The sequence below is a fragment of the Leopardus geoffroyi genome, chromosome C2 (assembly GCF_018350155.1).
Source record: "Leopardus geoffroyi isolate Oge1 chromosome C2, O.geoffroyi_Oge1_pat1.0, whole genome shotgun sequence".
Classification (NCBI taxonomy): domain Eukaryota; kingdom Metazoa; phylum Chordata; class Mammalia; order Carnivora; family Felidae; genus Leopardus; species Leopardus geoffroyi.
The window spans coordinates 126,710,454-126,732,222 of record NC_059333.1 but is presented as its reverse complement, the minus strand read 5'-3'; the positions used below and the strand labels follow the sequence as shown (position 1 = coordinate 126,732,222).

Genomic DNA, 21,769 nt, shown 5'->3' with positions numbered 1-21,769 from the left:
GTTCAATCACTATAGAGAATTTAAGTGTTCCAATATACCACATTTTATTTATCAACTGTCCTTTTCATAAACATTTAGGGTTTTTAAAAATTTTTTGCTGTTACAAACAAAACAGCAATAAAAATTCTGCATTTGCCTCCTTGATATATACCAAAATTTCTCTAGAGGTTACATCTAGGAATTGAATTGCTTTTCTTCAAAGTAATTTTTTTCTTCAAAAAAAAAAAAATAAAGAAAAAAAAGTGGCTTCCACAGTGTAGGTACTCCTTATATATTTACTAAATGAATGCAAAATGGATAGGTCATTCAACTTTTCTTAATACTGCCAAATTTTTCTCCAAAGGGGTTATTTCATATTTATACTCAGAACAGTTGGCACTCTAGTGCCTTACTGACTCTTAGCATCTTCCATCCTTTTAATGTTACTCAATCTGATGAGTGTGACACAGTGTTTTACACTGTTACAGCCAAAATTTTATTCTCTCATCCTCAGTACTTTATTTGAATGGGCTCTTATTTCCTATCACATGTTCTAATTGATTATTACTGCTATACAGAAGGCTGATTTTTTTTTAATGTTTATTTTCCCTCTAGGAATTGTGCCCAATGAACACTTTCACTAGTTCTAATGGTCTACAAAGACCATTTATCCCAAAATTTCTACAAAGACAATTATGTATTCTGTGAATACAAACAATATTATATCTCCCTTACCTACATAAGGAACTTCTCTCTTGTTCCTAATTCACCAAGAGTTCTTGTTCATCACAAGCATCACCTAAATTTTATCAAATGCTTTTTCTAAACATTTCGCATCAGTTCAGATAAGGCTCGGTTCCCGCTTCCATTTGGTATATTATAGTAAAAGATTTGCTAATACTAAACTATCCTTGCATTTGTAAGATAAAACCTCTAGGTCTTAAAAATGTATTGACCTCAAATTGTTAATATTTTTATTTAATTTTCTACTACTTTTTCTATTTAATTTCCATTTCTACTTTAATTACTTTTCTTCCTAAGTACTTTTAGATTTGCTGTTTCTTCTAGTTTCTACTGTTTTGCTAATATTAATACTTTTAAGACAGTATATTTATTTAAGTAGTACTTTAGCTGGTCCCACTATTTTTACTAGCAGTACTTTCACTAACATTCACTCACCAACTCTGTATATTTCCTCTTTATCACATGAATTACTTGAAAGTACCTTTTTACATTTGTAAGTATAATTTAGAAGGGGAATTTATTTTTTGTATTTCAATATTACATGTACTGGAGTCAGACAATAGGATCAAGTATTCCTTGATGAAGTATTTCAAGATTTTCTTTTAATCCTCCCTGTTCTGCGGTTTTACTATACTATTAAGAGCTATGTAATTATTTTCACTTACCTTGCTCACTTCTGAGAACAAACTCTAGATCTGAGGAAATATGTCAAAGAAATTTTTCCAAAATTATCTCTTCAAAAAACAATGTCTTTTCTATTCCCTTTGACTTCCTCCTCTGGCATATTCTGGAACCCTTCACAGCTGCTCTTTCCTATTTACTTCTCTGGGCTACATTATAAATGAATGCCTAATGAAGGTCAATTCCTGAATTCTACATTTGATGGCATCCATTTCCTTCAGCAAAACTAATTTACTAAATTTACCCCCTTTTTGTGTTACATACAATTTCTTCTTTCATCTCTCCAGTATCTTAAATATACTTATTTATTTCTTTTACTACTCATCCCTCCCCATCTAAAGTTTTTGTGATCACCTCTGCTCATTGTGGTCACTCCACTGCAGAAATAGATCATATAATGTGGGCTTAGAACTTCCTGCTCTAGGGTAATATTGTGAATTTTTAAAGACCCACTCACCGTAAGTGAAGCAGACATTTCAATCCAGGTCCTGGTTTTAAGAACTGTCTGCCTTCTCCCTTTCTTTAGCCCTTGATTTCCCATTAATGAGGTTTTAGAGCAAGTTATTATCCAAATGAAGACCCTCCTGAGTATTAAAAAGGTCTCTACTATTAATAACTACATAGACAATAAGCATAAACTAGGGGTTTGAAAGGTATCCTGAGATATATGATCACCCTAAACAGAAGCTTTAGCTTATGTGGCAGTTATCAGTGGCTTTCTTCAGACTCCTTTGCAAGTGTAGAGACTCATGTTAGGCCCTGGCTTCATGTAATTAGACTCTATTCACCTATGTTTCATGAAACATTTTTATTCCTTTTAACACACAAGAACCAAACTCTTGGCTACAAGTACCTGCTTCTCTACACTAAACCCAATACTATTTATCATTATATGTTATCTTCTACTTTAAGCACAGAAACATTTAGTTTCTAAACTCATTAATGTCTGCATTCTTTTTTTAAAATTTTATCTATCACTACTTTCTGTTTGAAATGAGGTAATAAACAGCAAGATTAGTGTGCTTTCAACAAAAGAATCTTATCAATTTTTTAAACATGTATTCCCTTTATTCAGCAACTACTTTCAGGAATTTGTTACAAAAACACTCCCACATGTAGATTTCAGGAGGATATAGGAGGATTCAAAGAAGTACTATTTTTAATAGAATAAAACTATTCTAGTTTATATGGATAGTAAATTAGTTTTAGTAGTATAGTTTGTACCTTACTTCTTTTTTAAGAATAAAGCAACCCAAATAAAAACTGTTTAAATAAATCATGGCCAAGCCATGTTAAGAAACAGTATACAAACATTAAAAATTACAAAGTAAATTCACAGAGGAAAAAAATCCCACAATAGAATGCTGAATGAAAAATAAAAATCACAGAAGTTTGTAGATTAATTTGAACATAGCTAGGAAACAAAAATATAATATGAATAAAAAATTATACCAAAGTAAAAAATGTTTGAGGCAGAGGTCAAGGAAGAATAGAGACAAAAAGTTGAAAAGGTGGGTTAAAACCAAATTATGGAAAGCATTAGTGTCTGAACTACTTATCTTTACCTTTCACAAAATGTGGGTTCAAAAGAATTTAAGCAAAGATTGTTAGTATGAAGTAGCATTAGGGAAGAGTAATAAGAATAAAAAATATAGAACTCTGGACAAAAATGAAAAATTTGTTTTAGTTCCTGTTTTGTTTCAAATACTAGGCCAGATTTTATTGACATTAAATTTCAAGGATTTTGGGGGCGCATGGTTGGCTCAGTCGGTTAAGCATCCAACTTCGGCTCAGGTCATAATCTCACGGTCTGTGGGTTCCAGTACTGCACTGCACTCTGTGCTGACAGCTCAGAGCCTGGAACCTGCTTCAGATTTTGTGTCTCCTTCTCTCTGTCTGCCCCTCCCCCTGCTTGTGCTCGTTGTCTCTCAAAAATAAACAAACATTTAAATATTAAAGATGTTTTCATATTTTTAAAAAGCTGGTATTGACCTTTAATACTATATACATTAAAAGTATCTTTATATATACAAATATCTTGCAAAATAAAGTTTTACGTGAAAAAAAGGAAAGTACAGAAATGCAATGTTTAAATTTACACATAAAAATAAACTTCCTTCATTTTTCTACTTGTGTTTCCACCTAAAGGTGGAAAGCCATAAGGCAGATCTCAAAAATAAAACATCTATTATTTTTAAATCTTATTTATGTAACTTATAGTTTGTTCATTCCTTCAGATAACTGGAAGTTCAGTGTTTCTTTTACCATTAGCATCATCACACTATTCCACCTCCCTCCCTTCCCACACAAATTCCAAGACTCCTGATCATATCAATCTGGTAACATACATAAAAAGCAGTAAAGACTAAACTCCCTTAACGCAAAAGGATATACAGGGAGAAAATAAAAAGTATACTAAATAAAAAGTTGTAAGAGTAAATCTGTTTCATAAATTACCTAATTTAAAAAGAAATTTTAATGTTTATTTTTGAGAGAGAGTGTGAGCTAGGAAGGAACAGAGAGAGAGGGAGACACAGAATCCGAAGCAGGCTCCAGGCTCTGAGCTGTGAGCACAGAGCCCAACACAGGGCTCAAACTCATGAACCGTGAGATTATGACCTGAGCCCAAGTCAGACACTAAACCAATTGAGTCAGTCGGGCACCCCCATAAATTACCTAATTTTAAAGAAATTAAAAATGAAGTATCAAAAATGAGCAAATAGTGAATAAAAATATATAACTTTTATCCATCACTGGTGATCAAAGAAATGCAAATTATTCTGGATTACAATTTTCATGTATGTTATCAAATAATTCCTAAATTTAAGTGTTGCTAGGCACACTTCTGGTGAAAGATACACCAGTAAAATTTTGGGGGGAGTAATATGATATTTATCACACAGTTAAGAAATACCCTTTCACCAAATTACTTTACCTCTAGTATTTTAAAATGAAAAAAAGAGGGGCTCCTGGGTGGCTCAGTTGGGTAAGCGTCTGACTTCGGCTCAGGTCATGATGTCTCAGTTTATGAGTTCGAGTCCCACATTGGGCTTTGTGCTCACAGCTCAGAGCCTGGAGCCTGCTTCAGATTCTGTGTCTCCCTCTCTCTCTGCCCCTCCCCTGGCTTGCACTCCGTGTCTCTCTCTCTCTCTCTCTCTCTCTCTCTCTCTCCCTCTCAAAAATAAACCTTAAAAATATTTTTTTAAGTAAATAAATAAAATGAAAAAAGATCTGGAGACATAAATACGAACAATGAATAAATTCTATAACAGTAAAAAAAAAATGTAAGGACGTACTAAAAGAATAGTAAAATAAGGTTTATCCTTATAATGAATTAGTTAGAAGTCAATAAATAAGAGCTTTTGCAGAATATTTAATATTTGTTATCTTAATGAGAGAGGAGAGAGTAAGAAGGTTATAAAATCACATACACACATAAAATAATCATGAACTATTAATTGTGGTTATTCCTAGTTCACTACATAGGAATTCTATTTTATAGCCTTTTTTCTTTTAAATATTGTTCAATACACATATGTTACTTATATTAAGTGAAATTCTAAAAAACAGACTACAGCAATAAATCTTCTCTTAGGCAGCTATCATATGCAAGTCATTTTACTCAGTACACTGTAATCGAAAGTGCGTCTTACTATTAAACAAAATGCCTTTCTGACAGTGTTTACAAAACAAGTAAAACAAACTTAAACTTCTTAATTATACCATCAGCAGGAATATATAAAACATCACTTAACAGGTTCCACATAGATTACTGACTATACTGCTTTGTAAATAAAACAAAAATACTTAAAATTTACCTGCATTGCACTTTTCCCCAATTTCACCACTTCAAATAGTGTGACAGGCTCCCCTTCACCATTCTGTTGAGGGTGCCCATTAGCTCTTCCACGGCCTGTTCCTCTAACAGTAGCTTCAATTCTACTCTTCTCTCCTGGAGATTTTCGAGGTTTCTTGTTTGTAGACTGAATAAAAGATGAGGAAAAAATTCAATTAAATACAGGTACACTTTGCTTTTATGCAAAGTACCGGTGAAAGGTACTAAGAACTACTACACATAAGAGACTTAATTCCTGACCAAAGGAAGCTTTACAATTTGTTTTCCGTAAATTAAAGTGCAAATGGTAGTTTAAGCTATATAAGACAGGAAAATTTATAAAAAGATGTAGTGTTTTACACAACAATAATGCCAATGCCGAAGATTTTAATCACGCCCTCTTTTGACATCTCCCTCTTTATACTTTCAATTCTTTCCTATTTCTTCAGAAACTTTATTCAATAAAACATTGCTTGGAAATACTGTATATTCAACTTCTCTCTCTACAGAGGTCCTCAAATATTTCTTATCTAGTCATGTAACAAATATATAGTGAACATACTTATAACTATTCTAGGTACTAGAAATTCAACAATAAATTAAACAAATATTCCTGCCTGACAGAATTTACTCTTCAATTAACATCACATCCCATCCCATGTTCCCATCCCCCAATTTTTCAAAAAAAAAAGTCAACATCAGCTATACCCACCTTATCTATGTCTCACCTTTCAGCCAAGGGTAATTTGAGATAACTGGCCACAGTCACTATTATCATTCCCATAAATTTCATTCATATATAAATTCATCACAGTTGCTGCTTCACCAAACTTACCAATGAAAATAGTGTTGCTAAATGTAACAGACACGTCTTGAAACTCTTTCAACAAGCCACATGATTTCATCCTCTCCTTTCAGGTATCTTTTCCCTCCCTATCTGTCTTACTTGTTAGGGTTACCTTGGGTCTCTATTTAACACCTTTTTTCTCAATCTTTATACTCATTTTTGAGGGACTTAATTCATTCTCACAATAGCCTGTTTCAGTTATCAAATTATCAATTTATCCCTCATCTCCAAATCTACCCTTATTTGTCCCACATTGTGATCCTGGAGCTGGACCCTGTAAACATTTTTCTTATCTGCTGCAGTGTTTGGCTTTGTAACTAGAGGGCATTGGAGGAACACTACAAAGTATGGCATGTAGAGACTTCCCTCCCTACTTAAAGTATGTGCGCCCTTCACTTTCTATTCTTGTATTCTTCATAGTACTCTTTTAACTTCTCTTAGTTAACAGTCTTACAGCCATTTTTGTGTGTGGATTAATACACAATAAATTTACTATTTATTTTTAAGTATATCATTTTAGAACAGTTTTAGATTTACAAAAAAACTGAAGACAGTACAGAACACTTCCAAATACATTATATCCACTTACCCTTATTATTACCTCCTTACCACTTGTATGGTACATCTGATACAGATAGTGAACAAAAACTGATAGATTAAAAACTGAACGATGTTTAAACAACGTTCCTCAACTAGGTTTTGTCTGATGTTTTTCTCATCACTACACTGGGCTTAAGGGTTTTAAGAGGAAGATGTAAGAAATAAAGTGTTATTTTTATGACCTCATATCAAAGGTATATACTACCATAATGATTTCTTACTGTAAATGTTGACCTTAATCTTTTGACTGAGGCGATATTTGTTAGATTTCCCCACTGTAAAGTTACTTTCCCTCCTCTTTCCAATGTACCTTTGGAAGAAAGACAGTATGTGCATCCCACATTTAAGGGGCAGGGAGTTATACTCCACCTTCTTGGGGGGGGGAGTAGTATTTACACAAATTACTTAGGAATTTTTAGTATGGGATTTTTGTCTGTTCTCACTCATTTATTCAATTATTTAAAGTAATGGACTCATCAAAATTTATTTTATACTTTGGGGTATACTTCAACACTTTTATTCTGTTGCTCAGCCTGTTTCAGCTCTGACCACTGGGAAATCTTTCATGGCTCCTGCATTCATTTCACATATTCTCATCTATGTGTGTCTTACTGTTTACCTTCTGGCAGCACAATATTCTGCAGGCTCATCTTGTATATCCCCTTCCTCAATTTTAGAACCAACCAATATTCCAAGGAGCTCTGGTTCCTTTTACTGGAGAATGACATTAGAGATGAAGATCTGGGCTAGGTTTTGCTCCTTGATACTGTGTCCTTCTTCTAGGCTCTTAAGCAGACAAAGAAATACATGTTCCACAGACATACACATAACTATAAATATCTCTGTATGTAATGATATATTATCTATGTTAAGCTAAATATAATTTCATATCGGTATGTCCACCTCTAATCCATTACCATATACGCATCTTCTGCATTACTAATCAATATGGTCCCGCCTCAACAGTGAGAAACCTGGTGCCCACTGGTATACAAATATAATAGTATTAGAGCTGTTAAATCATACCCCAACCGAAACAATTTTATTAACTAGATTACATTGCTTATATATACAATATAGTTTCTTTGGTTTTAGTCTTACAGATTCATTTCAAAAGTTACTTAGGTCAGCAACTTCCTGCCCAACTTCCCTCAGTGACATTGTTTCAAATACTTCAAACAGCATTAGAATGCTTTATCATATTCTACATTCCATCCTGGTACCCACTTAAACTCCTAAGTGACTTTTTAAAATCTGTATTCATAAAATTCACTTTTTCTGTAAAGTTCAATGAGTTTTAACAAATGCATAGTGCCATGTATGTACAATATGGTATCGCAGGGAAGCGTTTCACCACCTTAAAAAATCCCTGTGCTTCTCCCATTCAATCCTCCCACTTCTCTTTGGCAAACAATGAATTCTTTTACCTAACTATAGGTTTGGCTTTTATAGAAAGTCATATAATTAAATCATATATTATGTAGCCTCTTCAGACTGGTATCTTTCCCTTTAACAATATGCATTTACGGTTTATGAATGTTTTTTAGTGGCTAAATAGCTAAATTTTTAATTCCTAAATAATATTCCATTGTCTGAATGTACACATTCTGTCACCCATTTACCCAATGATGGACATCCTGGTCACCATTTCTTGACAATTAGGAATAAAGCTGCTATATGTATTCACGTGCAGGATTTTGTGCAGACATAATTTTCAAATGAGTTATGTAAGCATCTAGAAGCATGATTATTGAATCATATGATAAAACCACGTTTAGCTTTGTAAAAAACTGCCAAACTGTTTTCCAAAGTAGCTGTAACATTTTGCATTGCCACCAGCAATGAATGAGAGTTCTTGATGCTTTGTAACCTTGACAGCTTTGTACCTTTGTCAGGTTTTTGGATTTCAGCCATTATAATAGGTATAAAGTTGTTGTCTCATTGTTGTCTTAATTTGCAACTCCAGAATGACAAATGATTAACGACTTTTTAATAATTAATCATTCTTGACATTAAATTTTTCTGTTCCAGTTACTGGAACAGATACTGTCTTCTAACTACACTCTGATTCTGTATACTTGTACTCTCTAACATGGTAACCACTACTCTCATGTAGCAAATTGAGCACTTGAAATATAACTAGTCAAAAACGAAATGTGCAGTAAGTATAAAATATCCTCAAGATTGTAAAGATTTATGAAAAATCACATGTGAAATCTCATTTATAATGCTATATTGATTACATGATGAAATAACATATTATACTGATTAAATTAATTGCATTACCCATTTTTTTGTAACTCACTAGAAAATATTAAGTTGCAGATGCAGCTCATATTCTATTTCTGCTGAATAATTCCACACTATTCTAATACTATAAACACATTAATTCTTGTAATACAAATCTAATCCCATCACTTCCCTGTTTATTTCTCTGCTCTTTAGTCACCCTCATAACCAGCAATCAATAAAAAATCCAAACTCCTCATCATGGCAAATAAAGTTATCATTTACTACCTGTTCAGTCATCTACCATATCAGCTCCCTCTTTACAGGATGATAAATTTTAAGTTGCCTAAATCCAGCATTATTTCACACATTCATTCTTTTTAGCTGGACTCTAGATTTTGGCTCCTCCTAATAAGTCTTGTTTCTGTGCTCACTCTTTAGAGTGATAGGATTTTCCCAGTATTGTGTATGCACACAAGTGTGTGTGTGCACGTATGTGTAGGCACACGTGTGTGTGTGTGATGAGAGCAAGGGGGAAATGTTATTTTTCCTCATTAAATAATAAATTCACATGGCCCAAAATTTAAAAGGTGATTAAACTTTTACAATGAAAACATGCCCACTCCTGCCCTCAAGCCACCATCTACTTTCCTAAGAGGCAAACAATACTATTCATTTCTCAGACATCATCTGAACAAACTGCATGTGAAACTAAAGAATAAATAAATGGAAACCCATTCTATGTTCAGGTACTTGAAGAGTTAATATTAAGATGTCAATACTCCCTAAAGCAACCAACATACAGATTTAATGCAATCTCTATCAAAATCCTAATGACCTTTTTGGCAGAAACAGAAAAACCCATTCTATAATTCAAAGAGAATCTCAAAGGATCTCAAATGACCAATTCTGAAAAAGAAACCAATACTGGAAGATACATACTTCCTGATTTCAAAATTTACTACAAAGCTACACTATCAAAACAGTGTGGTGCTGGCATAAAAGCAAACATACAAACCAGTGGAATAGAATAGCCTATGTATGTGAAACAAACCCTCACATATATGTTTTAATAATTTTTGACAAGGGTGCCAAAACCATCCAGTGGGTAAAGAGCAGAAGGCAACCCACAGAATGGGAGAAAATATTTGCAAATCATATATCTGATAATGGATTAATATCCAGAATATATAAAGAACTACTAAAACTCAACAAGACAAGGAACCTGATTTGAAAATTGGCAAAGAATTTGAATAGACATTTCTCCAAAGAGGATATCCAAAGCCCATTAAACACAAGAAAAAATGCTCAATATCACTAATCATTAGAGAAATGCAAATCAAAACTGCAATGAAATGGAACCTCACACCTAGTGATAAAAAGAGAAAAAACTTCTTAGAGGGGATCTGGAGAAATTAGAACTCTTGCACTGTTAATGGGAATGTAAAATGGTATGGCCATTGTGGGAAACAGTACATCAATTCCTCAAAAAATTAAAAATAGAATCACCATATAATCGACCAATAACTCAAATAAATATATACCAAAAAGAACTGAAGGCGGGGACTCAAAAAGTTATTAGTACACTCATTGTCACAGCAACATCATTCACAGTAGTTCAAGCTTGGAAACAACCCAAGTGTCTGTTTGATGCCATGAATGGATAAGCAAATGTGGTATATACACACAATGAAATATTTTTCAGCCTTAAAAAAGAAGGGAATTCTGGCATAATCTATAACATGGATAAACCCGAAGGACATTATGCTAAACGAAAGAAGCGAGTCATAAAAGCCAAATATTTGTATGATTTTACTTATATGATGTACTTAGTAAAAAAATCACAGAAACAAAAAAGTAAAATGGTGACTGCTGGGGACTAAGGAAAGCAGGAATAGGGAGTTATTGTTTAATGGGTATAGAGATTTACATTTTCGTTTTCACTGAAGTGTAGCAATATTATATTAGTTTCAGGTGTACTACAAAGTGAGTCAATATTTATATATAATACAAAGTGATCTGGGTGCCTGGGTGGCTTAGTTGGTTGAATGTCCAACTTCAGCTGAGGTCATAAGCTCATCAATCCTGGGTTCAAGCCCGACATCAGGCTCTGTGCTGACAGCTCAGAACTGGAATCTGCTTTGGATTTTGTGTCTCCCTCCCTCTCTGCCCCTCCCCAGCTGACTCTGTCTCTTTCTCAAAAATAAATCAACCTTTAAAAAAAAGAAAAGTAAGGGGCATCTGGGTGGCTCAGTCAGTTAAGCATCCAACTTTGGCTCAGGTCATGATCTAGCAGTTCGTGAGTTCGAGCCCCATGTCAGGCTCTGTGCTGACAGATCAGAGCCTGGAGCCTGCTTAAGATTCTGTGTCTCCCTCTCTCTCTGCCCCTCCCCTGCTCACGTGCTGTCTCTCCCTCTCTCAAAAATAAACATTTAACAAAATTTTTTTAAAGTAATCATTACAATAAATCTAGCTATCACCTGTCACTATACAAAGTTCTTACAATACTACTATTTCCTATGCTATACATTGCATCCCTATGTCTTATTTATTTTATTAGAGTTACAGTTTTAAAAAATGAAGAAAGTTCTGGAGGTGGTGGTGATGACTGTACAATATTATGAATGTATTTAATACAACTGAGGGTACGTGTTAAAATGGTTAAATTGGCATTTCTGGTGTATTTCACCAGAAAAAAAAAAAAATTGGAAAAAACCCAAATGCATATATGTATTTCCAAAGACCTATTATATTTTAAGTTATTTATGCACAGCTCTGCATCATTCTATTTTCACAAGTTTTAATCTACAGTATGTCCTAGAAAATATTTTTTTCATAAGTTTTTTATTTTGGGGGAGGGGATGAAGGGCAGAGAGAGAGAGAGAGAGAGGGAGAGAGAGAAGGAGGGAGGGAAGGAATCCCAAGCAGGCTCCATGCTGTCAGTACAGAGCCTCATGTGGGGCTTAATCCCACAAACGATGAGATCATGACCTGAGCTGAAATCAAGAGTCAGACACTTAATTGACTGAGCCACCTAGGTGCTCCTGTCCTAGAGAATATCTTAATTCCTTTTCAAAAGCTGCAGTGTTCCATTGCACAGATGTACATAAATTTTTTTTAGCCATTAACCCACTGACAATCAACATTTCTTTCTTCTGGATCTTTTACAATTACAAATAACATTCTATTACAAGTAAGCTTGTATATGTGTAGTAATGTTTGTGTGAGTTACACACATGTACATTATTATACATATATAGTATATAAGTAGTATGAACTAAGCTCCATAAATACGGGAAATAAACCACAATTCTCACACCAGGAAACCTTTACCATTGGTTATAAAGGAGGTAGGGAGTAAGAACATAAAAAATCCATTTGATCTTATCTAAGGTCTATCTATTTTATCCTCATTATCCCCAGAGTGATTTTCCCATGACAAATCCAGATAATAATATAAAGAAGTTCAGAAAGATTGCCCCTAATAAAAATAAGAGGGAAGATAATGACATATAATTAAAAGAAAACCAGAAACACAAATAACTGTAATATAATATAGTAAAATATAGTATGTAAAAAAATATTTTTCACAAAAATGTGGTTTAAGTGATAAAAGGGTTCTATTAAGAGGCAGATAATTTCTAGTAACAGATAAATAACCAGAGGAAGTTTCACAGAAGAGATGAGCCCCATTAAATATCTAAATGAAGATGATCAACAAACATATGGATAACTTTGGAGTCTAAGTCCAGCCTGGAGACATAAATCTGAGAGACATAAACTCAGACATGGTACTTAAAGTCATGAGATTGGATGTGATCACCAAGGGAGTAGTGTGTGTAGACCAAATAATGTCTCGCATTTGTTAATACAATCATAGGGTTAGTATAAACATGACACAATGTTTGCTAGAGATTGTTAATCATTTGGGTAGAGAGCTACAATAACAAACATCAATCAGAACAACTACAAAATAAGAGTAGTTGTTTAATAATAAACAAAAGTCTCTGAAATAATAGTATCCCAAAAAGAAATACCAATAATGAGATGCCCCCTAAGAATTTGGAAATGAAAACAATACTACCTATAACAGAAAGTCCTTATACTATGTTTTCATATGGCTGAGTAAACAAAACCAGAGATCATGAAGTCTTCTCAAATATAAACAGTATTAAAACGGCTAAACAAAGCATGTATCAATTGAAACTCTGAATTGTCAAAAGTAGAGCCAGCTGACTGAAAATGTTTAAGCAATCTTCGTAACAGGTACTGGAGCAAATGTGTCAACTCTGATCATACTGACAATCAGATCTCTCAATATAAATTAACAGCTTGGTAGTTCAGCATTCTTTTTTAAAAAATGTTTATTGGAGGGGGGAGAGGGAAAGAGGGAGGGAGGGAGAGGGAGAGAGAGAGAGAGAGGGAGAGGGAGGGAAAGCGCGCACACAAACAAGCTGGAGGCTGGGGGGGGGAAGGGGGGGAGGGTAATCCCAAGCAGGCTCCATGCTGTCAGCATAGAGCCCAACACTGGGCTTGATCTCACAAACTGTAATTAAGACCTAAGCTGAAATCAAGAGTTCAACACTCAACTAAGTCACCCAGGTGCCCCTGGCATTCTTGAGATAAGGACTTTCAGAAGTTTAAGATGTGAGTTCAAAACTTAGCTTTGCCATTTATATGCTATGTGTGACCTTGGGCAAACTACCACTTCCTATTTTTGTTTTCTACATTGTAGATCACTTATAACACAGTTTCATAGTACTTATGTTACAATTAAATGATATGTTACAATTAAATGACATAAACAGCATCAGCTTAGTGCAAAGCCAGAGTAGAAATTCAGCAAGCTGCGTTGTTTCAAACATTAAGAAATGGGGTTGAGTTAGGTGGGAGTATAGATGCCCATGCGAATTAATAAGTGTGAAAATATGGACGAAAGTCTAACTAACACAAGTCTCTAGAATGTACCATCCTACCCTGGTAAAATCCTTTTCAATTTTATAAATATGGGATGAACGTGTACCGTTTACCTATTAGATTATGGGGTAGTAATTTTAGTAAAAAATCATACTTCTACCCATAAAACAGCTAAATTAGGATATGCATACTCCTTTTCAACAAGGAAAGCAAAAATATTACAGGAATGCAGTTACTGACATATCAAAATTAGAGAGGTTCTAAAGAATAACACAATAGCCTGCTGAAGGGGTGAGAAATTCTTTTAGAAAAAAAAAAAGGTTTTCTTGAAGAAGGCAGCACTAAAGCACAATCTTATGAAGTAAAGAATTTCAATTGGAGGAGAACAAATTCAAGTAAGCAACCATATAGACAGTTTATTCTCCTACCTTCAATCACATTTAGTCTTATTTCCCATTTGCACCTATAACCCACAAATCCTAGTGAAAACAATGTAACTTGCCACAGCCTCAGAAAAATCATATAGTGGTAGTAAGGGGAACTAGAATAGTCTCCAGCTTCTAAGTGTAAAACTTTCATTTTTCCCAAAATGCTTTTGTAAGGAATATTCTACCACCAAATACTCTAACAGAACTAAGAGGTATTATAAAGAGTGATTTTAATGTATGTCTTTTCCTCCACAATTTTTTCCCTCTAAATAAAGGTGGAGGACAAAAGCAAGTATAAAGAAAATGGTAGAAGTCATCCCTTCATCCTTTCTTTTAAGACTTTGCTCAAAAATTAAAGGTTATAGAGTTTCACTGAAGCAAATTAAAAACTAAGGCAAACACGGACAGAACAGCAATAACATAAAAAAAAAGTCTTAAGTCACAAGGACATATATACAATAATTGGTTGACATAATCATCAATTACAACAAGTGGATCTTATCTGCATCATGATTCAAACCAACAAACTGTACTTTAAAAATTGGGGTGCCGGGGTGGCTCAGTCAGCTAAGCATCTGACTCTTGGTTTTGGCTCAGGTCAAGACCTCACATTCTGTGAGTTTGAGCCCTGCATGGGGCTCTGTGCTGAGTGTGAAGCCTGCCTGAGATACTCTCTCTCTTCTTCTCTCTGCCTGTCTCCTGTTTCTCTTTCAAAACTAAACAAACATTAAAAAAGAAAAAAATAAGTAAAAATGATAATATTTATGAAATGATTATAAACTTTAAACTGATTATTTGGTGCTGCTAATATAATATTGTTATCTTGAGATATGATAATAATACTTATCATTTAATAAAAAAAATTAATCATGCCCTGGGCAGAGACCTAAATAAATATTTTTCCTAAGTAGACATACAGATGACCAACAGACACATGAAAAGATGCTAAACATAGGGGCGCCTGGGTGGGTCAGTCGGTTAAGCATCCAATTTCACTCTGGTCATGATCTCTTGGGTCCATGGGTTTGAGCCCCGTGTCAGGCTCTGTACTGACAATTCAGAGCCTGGAGCCTGTTTCGGTTTCTGAGTTTCCCTCTCTCTCTGCTCCTCCCCAACTCGCATTCTGTCTCTCTCTCAAATATAAATAAACACTTAAAAAAAAAAAGATGCTGAACATTAATAATTGTTAAGACAATGCAAATCAAAACCACAATAAGGTATCACATCACACCAGTCAGTATATCTAATATTAAAAACAAACAAACAGAACAAAACAAAACAAAAAGAAAAACCAAGAAATAATAAGTGCTAGTAAGGATGTGGAAAAAGGGAATTTTCATGCACTGTTAGTGGGGATGTTTTTGGTACAGCCACTATGAAAACCAGTATGGAAGTTCCTCAAAAAAATTAAAAATAGGGGCACTTGGGTGGCTCAGTTGGTTAAGTGTCCGACTTCAGCTCAGGTCATGATCTCACAGTTTGAGTTCGAGCCCTGCATCAGGCTCTGTGCTGACAGCTCAGAGCCTGGAGGCTGCTTTAGATTCTGCGTCTCCCTCTCTCTCTACCCCTCCCCTGCTTGCACTCTTTCTCTCTCTCTCAAAAATAAATACACATTAAAACTAATTTATTAAAAAAAAAAATTAAGAATAGCAATGCCGGGGCGCCTGGGTGGCTTAGTCAGTTGAGCTTCTGACTTCGGCTCAGGTCATGATCTCACAGTTTATGAGTTCGAGCCCTGCGTTGGGCTCTGTGCTGACAGCTCAAAGCCTGGAGCCTGCTTCAGATTCTGTGTCCCTCCTCTCTCTTCGCCCCCCACCCCTCGCTTGTGCTCTGTCTCCCTCTGTCTTTCAAAAATGAATAAACATAAAAAAAAATTAAACAAAAATAGAAATGCGAAATGACATTCCACTACTGGTAATTCCACTACTGGGTAGTTACCCAAAGAAAATGAAAACACTAATTCAAAAAGATATATGCATCCCAATGTTTATTGCAGCATTATTTATAATAGCTAAGATTTAGGGGCGCCTGGGTGGCTCAGTCGGTTAAGCGTCTGACTTCGGCTCAGGTCATGATCTCGCGGTCCGTGAGTTCAAGTCCCGCATCGGGCTGTGTGCTGACAGCTCAGAGCCTGGAGCCTGTTTCAGATTCTGTGTCTCCCTCTCTCTGACCCTCCCCCGTTCATGCTCTGTCTCTCTCTGTCTCAAAAATAAATAAACATTAAAAAAAATTTTTTTTAATAGCTAAGATTTAGAAAAAAAAACTCAATTGCCCATTGAAAGATGAATAACGGTGAGATACACACACACACACAAGAATATTACTCAGCCATAACGAAAACTGAAATCTTTCTATCTGTATAGCAAATGAATAAACATCCATCCCACATGGATTGATCTACAGGGTAGTATGCTAACTAAAATAAATCAGATGGAGAAAGACAAATACCCTATGATTTCACATATATGTGGAATCTAAAAAACAAAACAAAGAAGACAAAGAGACTCATAAATACAGAGAATAAAAGTAATGGTTGCCAGAGGGGAAGATTGGCAGGGTGGGGAAGGGGTGTGTGTGAGCAAAATAGGTAAAGGGGATTAAGAGGTACAAACTTCCAGTTATAAACTAATCACAATAATAGAAAATACAGCATAGGGAATGCAGTCAATAATGCTGTAGGCACACTGTATAGTGATAGGTAGTAATTACATTTATTGTAGTAAGCACTGAATCATATATAGAACTGTCAAATCACTATGTGGTACACCAGAAACCCAAAAACATTCTATGTCAACTATACTTCAATAAAAAAATTTTTAAAGAAAAAGGAAGCTCCTATCTTTTAGAGATACATTCTGAAATATTCACAGATGCAATGAGGTCTGCATGACCTTGAAAATAAAATGGGAAGGAAATAAGGGATGGAGAGATAAAACATGATTAGCCATGACTTGATAGCTGTGGTAGCTGGGTAATAGTTATATGGAGAGTTCATTGTAGTATGCCTCTCACAAAAGGAGAGTGAAATTTTCCATAACAAAAAGTTTCATGAATAGAAAAAAAAATTGTGAAGACCAAATCAGATTGTAAAATTGAGTGCAAAATAGTACAAACCTTAACCCCTGACACAGTGAATGATACTACGATCTCTGAGAGCTTATGCTACCTTAAATTAAATAATAACCAGTGTACTCACAATACATAAAGATACCCCCTCAAAGTAAGGACACCCAGAGTTCTTCTAAACTTCTCAGTCATGTATCAGTAAGAATATATTCTGAGACTGGGTCCAAATCCCAAACTAATACTACCAAAATGCACACTTAGGAGCTCACAACAAATCAGAGTTGCATCTAAAAAGCAGGAAAGTCATAACTAACTACATCTCATTTCATGTTAATCTGATCATCTCCACGTCTTCACATGGATCACAATTTATTTACAAGGGAAGCATGGAGAGCAGAAATGATACTAAAATCAAATTCCTTTTTCAGATCATTGTCAATCCAATTCATGAAGCAAAGTTTTCAAGAATCTCTAATATGCTGCTGAAATTTTAAAAGATGTATTAACAGAACTAGAATTAACAGAAAGCTTATATCAAGCTCCTTTACTCAGTAACCATTACAAGAACAAAGGCAAGCATAATACATACTGGAGGCCGACCAGGACGACCCCTTTTTCTTTTTCCTTTGATCTCAGTTTCTTCAAGTTCGCTGCCAGCATCAGAATGGGCAGTAGTTTCATTAGTTGAATCCCTAGAAAATGTGATATATTATTTTAGTGAACAAAATTAATTCATATATACAATGCAGTTCTATTCCACTACTTTCCTTACTTCCTGGTATACAGCTGATAAGAAGGGTTTTTCTTCCGTTTGCAGAAAAAATCTTTAGGAAAAGGAAAATATTACCCTTCCTGCCAATATCACATAATATTGAGTGACATGAATCCCCATATCGATAGGGAAACAAAGAGGAGGAAATCATTGTGGAAATGGCAGCTTCTATACAAAATATAAATGAAAATTCAGTTATGAAAGATGAATTACTCAATAGAAAAAACAAGTCTTGGGAGGAATTTTATTTTATAAAATCATGAATAGTTAGTAGCGTGCTAGTAAAAGTTTAACGACTGGCTCCTCAAAAAAATTATGCACGTTAACGATTAGAAATTTTACTGAAATAATGGTTCTATAAAACAAATTTACTGACAATAAAATACACAATATTCTTTTGTTTTTTTTTAAGTTTATTTATTTATTTTGAGAGAGGGGGAGAGAGAGCTCCAATGGGGTAGGGGCAGAGAGAGGAGACAGAATTCTAAGCAAGCTCCGCACTGTCAGCACAAAGCTCAACATGTGGCTCGAACTCACAAACTGTGACATCATGACCTGAGCAAGATCAAGAATCGGATGCCCAACCAACTGAGCCACCCAAGCACCCCACATAATATTATAAATCCCATACAACTAATTGATTCACATAAAACAATAATTTTGTCACAGATGTATCTATAGCTAACCTTTGATTGTAACTGATGAACAAACAGGATCCCGATATGAACAATCACGGATATCTTTGTTCACTTAATGAATAGGATACAGGTGATATGACAAAGACATTTGTTAGAACTTCACTCACTGGTCAATGTTGTGGACAATGTCTTTACTGAATCAGGTAACAGTTCTCAAACAGTGGAAGGATACTTCCTCAATTATTTTTTCTATCATATTGTAATGGATATAAACTGATACACCTTTCCATTTAATCTGCATTAACAGTATCTCCATAACTTAATAAAGTTTATAGACAAATGAAAGAACAGTAAATTGAGCCCTGAGGTGTAGTGTTTGCTGATTTTCATAATGTAAATATTACCACAGCCAATTTCAAACTGCCAAAGTGATATCAACAGAGTTGAGAATAAACAGCAGTAGTACACACTAAATAAAATAGGTGTATACAAATACACACATACATACAATAGGTGTAAATACAAACTTCCAGAGCGTAGAAAACAGTAACATAAAATAATCAGGAAGTGATGAGTTTTGAGGATTTATTACTTTTACTTTTATTTTTAATATGATTTATTTAGTTTTAAGTTTATATAATTTAACTTTTTATAAAGACACTGTTATTTTAGTGGGGTCACAAAATTCCTGGAAATTTACTTTTCAGCTCTCCAGGACAATACAAGATGGCTCCAGCATACCACCGCAATAGTATTAACAACTTCTTTGTTAATTTATACTACTAACAGTATAAAAGATCTATAAAACTGCAAACACAATGAAGGGAACACAGCAAATAGTGAGTCCAACACACAACCTATTATTTCTTCATCTGCTTCAACAAATGCTCTCAGTTCCATTTCCTTTTTGTATTGATTCCTTAAAGCTCAAGTCTGTAATGTCTACCACTCCTTCCTTCATACCACGTTCTCTGGAAGATCTCATCCACTTGATGTATAGCTTCTATGCAAATAACTTCAATATATTATCAATGGGCCTGATCATCTACAATTGAAGATTTTTAACTTCACATGTTAACAGCTTCTTTGAATGCCTATCAAATTCACCAAATACCACATACAAAATTAAGTCCAACACTAACTTATCTCTAGCTCTCTGCTCATGGCAATACAATTAACTAACTGATTTAATTACTGCAGGAGTGTACTTTTTTTTTTTAATTTTTTTTTTCAACATTTATTTATTTTTGGGACAGAGAGAGACAGAGCATGAACGGGGGAGGGGCAGAGAGAGAGGGAGACACAGAATCGGAAACAGGCTCCAGGCTCTGAGCCATCAGCCCAGAGCCTGACGCGGGGCTCGAACTCACGGACCGCGAGATCGTGACCTGGCTGAAGTCGGACGCTTAACCGACTGTGCCACCCAGGCACCCCTGCAGGAGTGTACTTTAAGTTGTATGCAAATTTATTATGGTCACTGCTATCCTGTCTTATATTCTTAGAATCGTATCAATCTTCCTCTTGTGCCATCAGCTAACAAGGACAATCATGTTATCTTCCATAAAATAATTCTCCAAATTCTTTCCATGATTATTACCATAATCACCACTCCCTGAATTAATCTCAACTTATCTATTTCTATCTCCCTCGTCCAGGACATTCTACACATAATGCCAGTAACATTCTTGTATCGTGAAACCTCCCTACTTGCAAATCTTCAAAGATGACCTGGTATTTAAAACTGTGCACAGAAAAAAGAACTGAGACTTCTGGGAAAAATGGAGGAGTAGGAAGAGCTCACCTCAACCTCTAGATACATGCAAATAATACCCACATCAGCATATATAACCCAGAAAACTACCTGAAGACTGTCAAAACAGACTCTCTATAGGTAAATGTAGAAAAGAGGCCATATCCAAAAAGGTAAGAAGGGCAAAGAACTAACTGGGAGCCAAATGGACCCACAGGAATGTCCATGGAAGGAAGGGATGCTATAGGCACAGAGAGGATATTGGACACCACACTAGGCACACCAGGCACCCAGAACAGGGGACCTGCATTAGCAAGACTAATCAACATAACGTTTGGCTTTGAAAATCTGAGAGGCTCAAGTTTGTAAGTTCTTACAATCACCAGGGATTAATACCAGGAACTTTAAAAATCATCAGGCTGGCACTGGGAAGGCTAGAGGGCAATAAGATACTAGGTCCCCATCCTTTAAAAAAAAAAAAAAAAAAAGCATCAAACAGCCGTGTGGAGATATAACACAGAAACAGTAGGTTGAAAAATGACTTGGGTGTATGAGAAGGAGATTTGTTTACTAATCTCAAAGCATTTGCTGGAGAGGTATGGATCTTTGGGAGATTTCTCCAAGAACAAAACTGCTGGCAGACACCATTTCCCTCACCATCACTCAGCCTAGATACACAGACATTGCATAACCAGTGCAAACACACTCTCCTTCTAGCTTAGTAACAGCACCTTCAAGTCTAAGATCTCTTGTGGACCCACCCCCTCCAACCCAGCCTCCACAGGAGTCTATCCAAAGCAGTATCACAAGCACAGCAGTGTGCAAGCAACCCCAATAGGGACCAGAAACACCTCAAAGTGACTCCTGCCCTGGGCAAAGGGGAAGAAAATGACCCACACCAGTATGACTCAGGCCCTGGCAGTGAGGTGGGGGTAGACAGCTGGTCTGACTGCAGGCCTTGTCCACTGATGAAAGCTTCTCAGGGAACAGCAAAGGTAGAGTGTCCTGCAGTTCGCTGTCACTACAGCTCTGGCAAATGCCCAGTGTGACCCAACTCAATCCCAAGGCCACCCCAGACAGGCCCACTAATGACAGAGAAACCAAAACCTGCACATAAAAAGACAAGGAGAGCCACTACAGATGACCAAACTGCAGGCAAATACAGCTCAGCCACAAAAGTAAGGCAATACAACACACAAATAAGACACCACTGAAATGAAAGGTTCAGGTGAACAGGGAACACGGCACTGTACGGCACTACAGGACCTCTTCTTCATAAGGCC

At 35.5% G+C, this 21,769-nt stretch overlaps 1 protein-coding gene across 2 annotated transcripts in view; it reads right to left on the bottom strand.

Moving 5' to 3' along the window:
• Window positions 1–21,769, bottom strand: part of STAG1 (stromal antigen 1) — a 401,516-nt gene that overhangs the window by 257,257 nt on the left and 122,490 nt on the right. Inside the window, exons 1-3 of one of the 2 annotated variants that reach the window (XM_045503550.1) lie at window positions 17,916–18,018; window positions 7,371–7,472; window positions 5,223–5,387 (exon numbers count right to left, since the gene is read on the bottom strand). In XM_045503550.1, the coding sequence (XP_045359506.1) occupies window positions 5,223–5,228 (6 nt within the window). In that variant the 5' untranslated portion in view covers window positions 5,229–5,387; window positions 7,371–7,472; window positions 17,916–18,018. Of the gene's footprint in view, window positions 1–5,222; window positions 5,388–7,370; window positions 7,473–17,915; window positions 18,019–21,769 lie in introns of those variants that run through there. The other variant, XM_045503549.1, reaches the window with a different exon arrangement.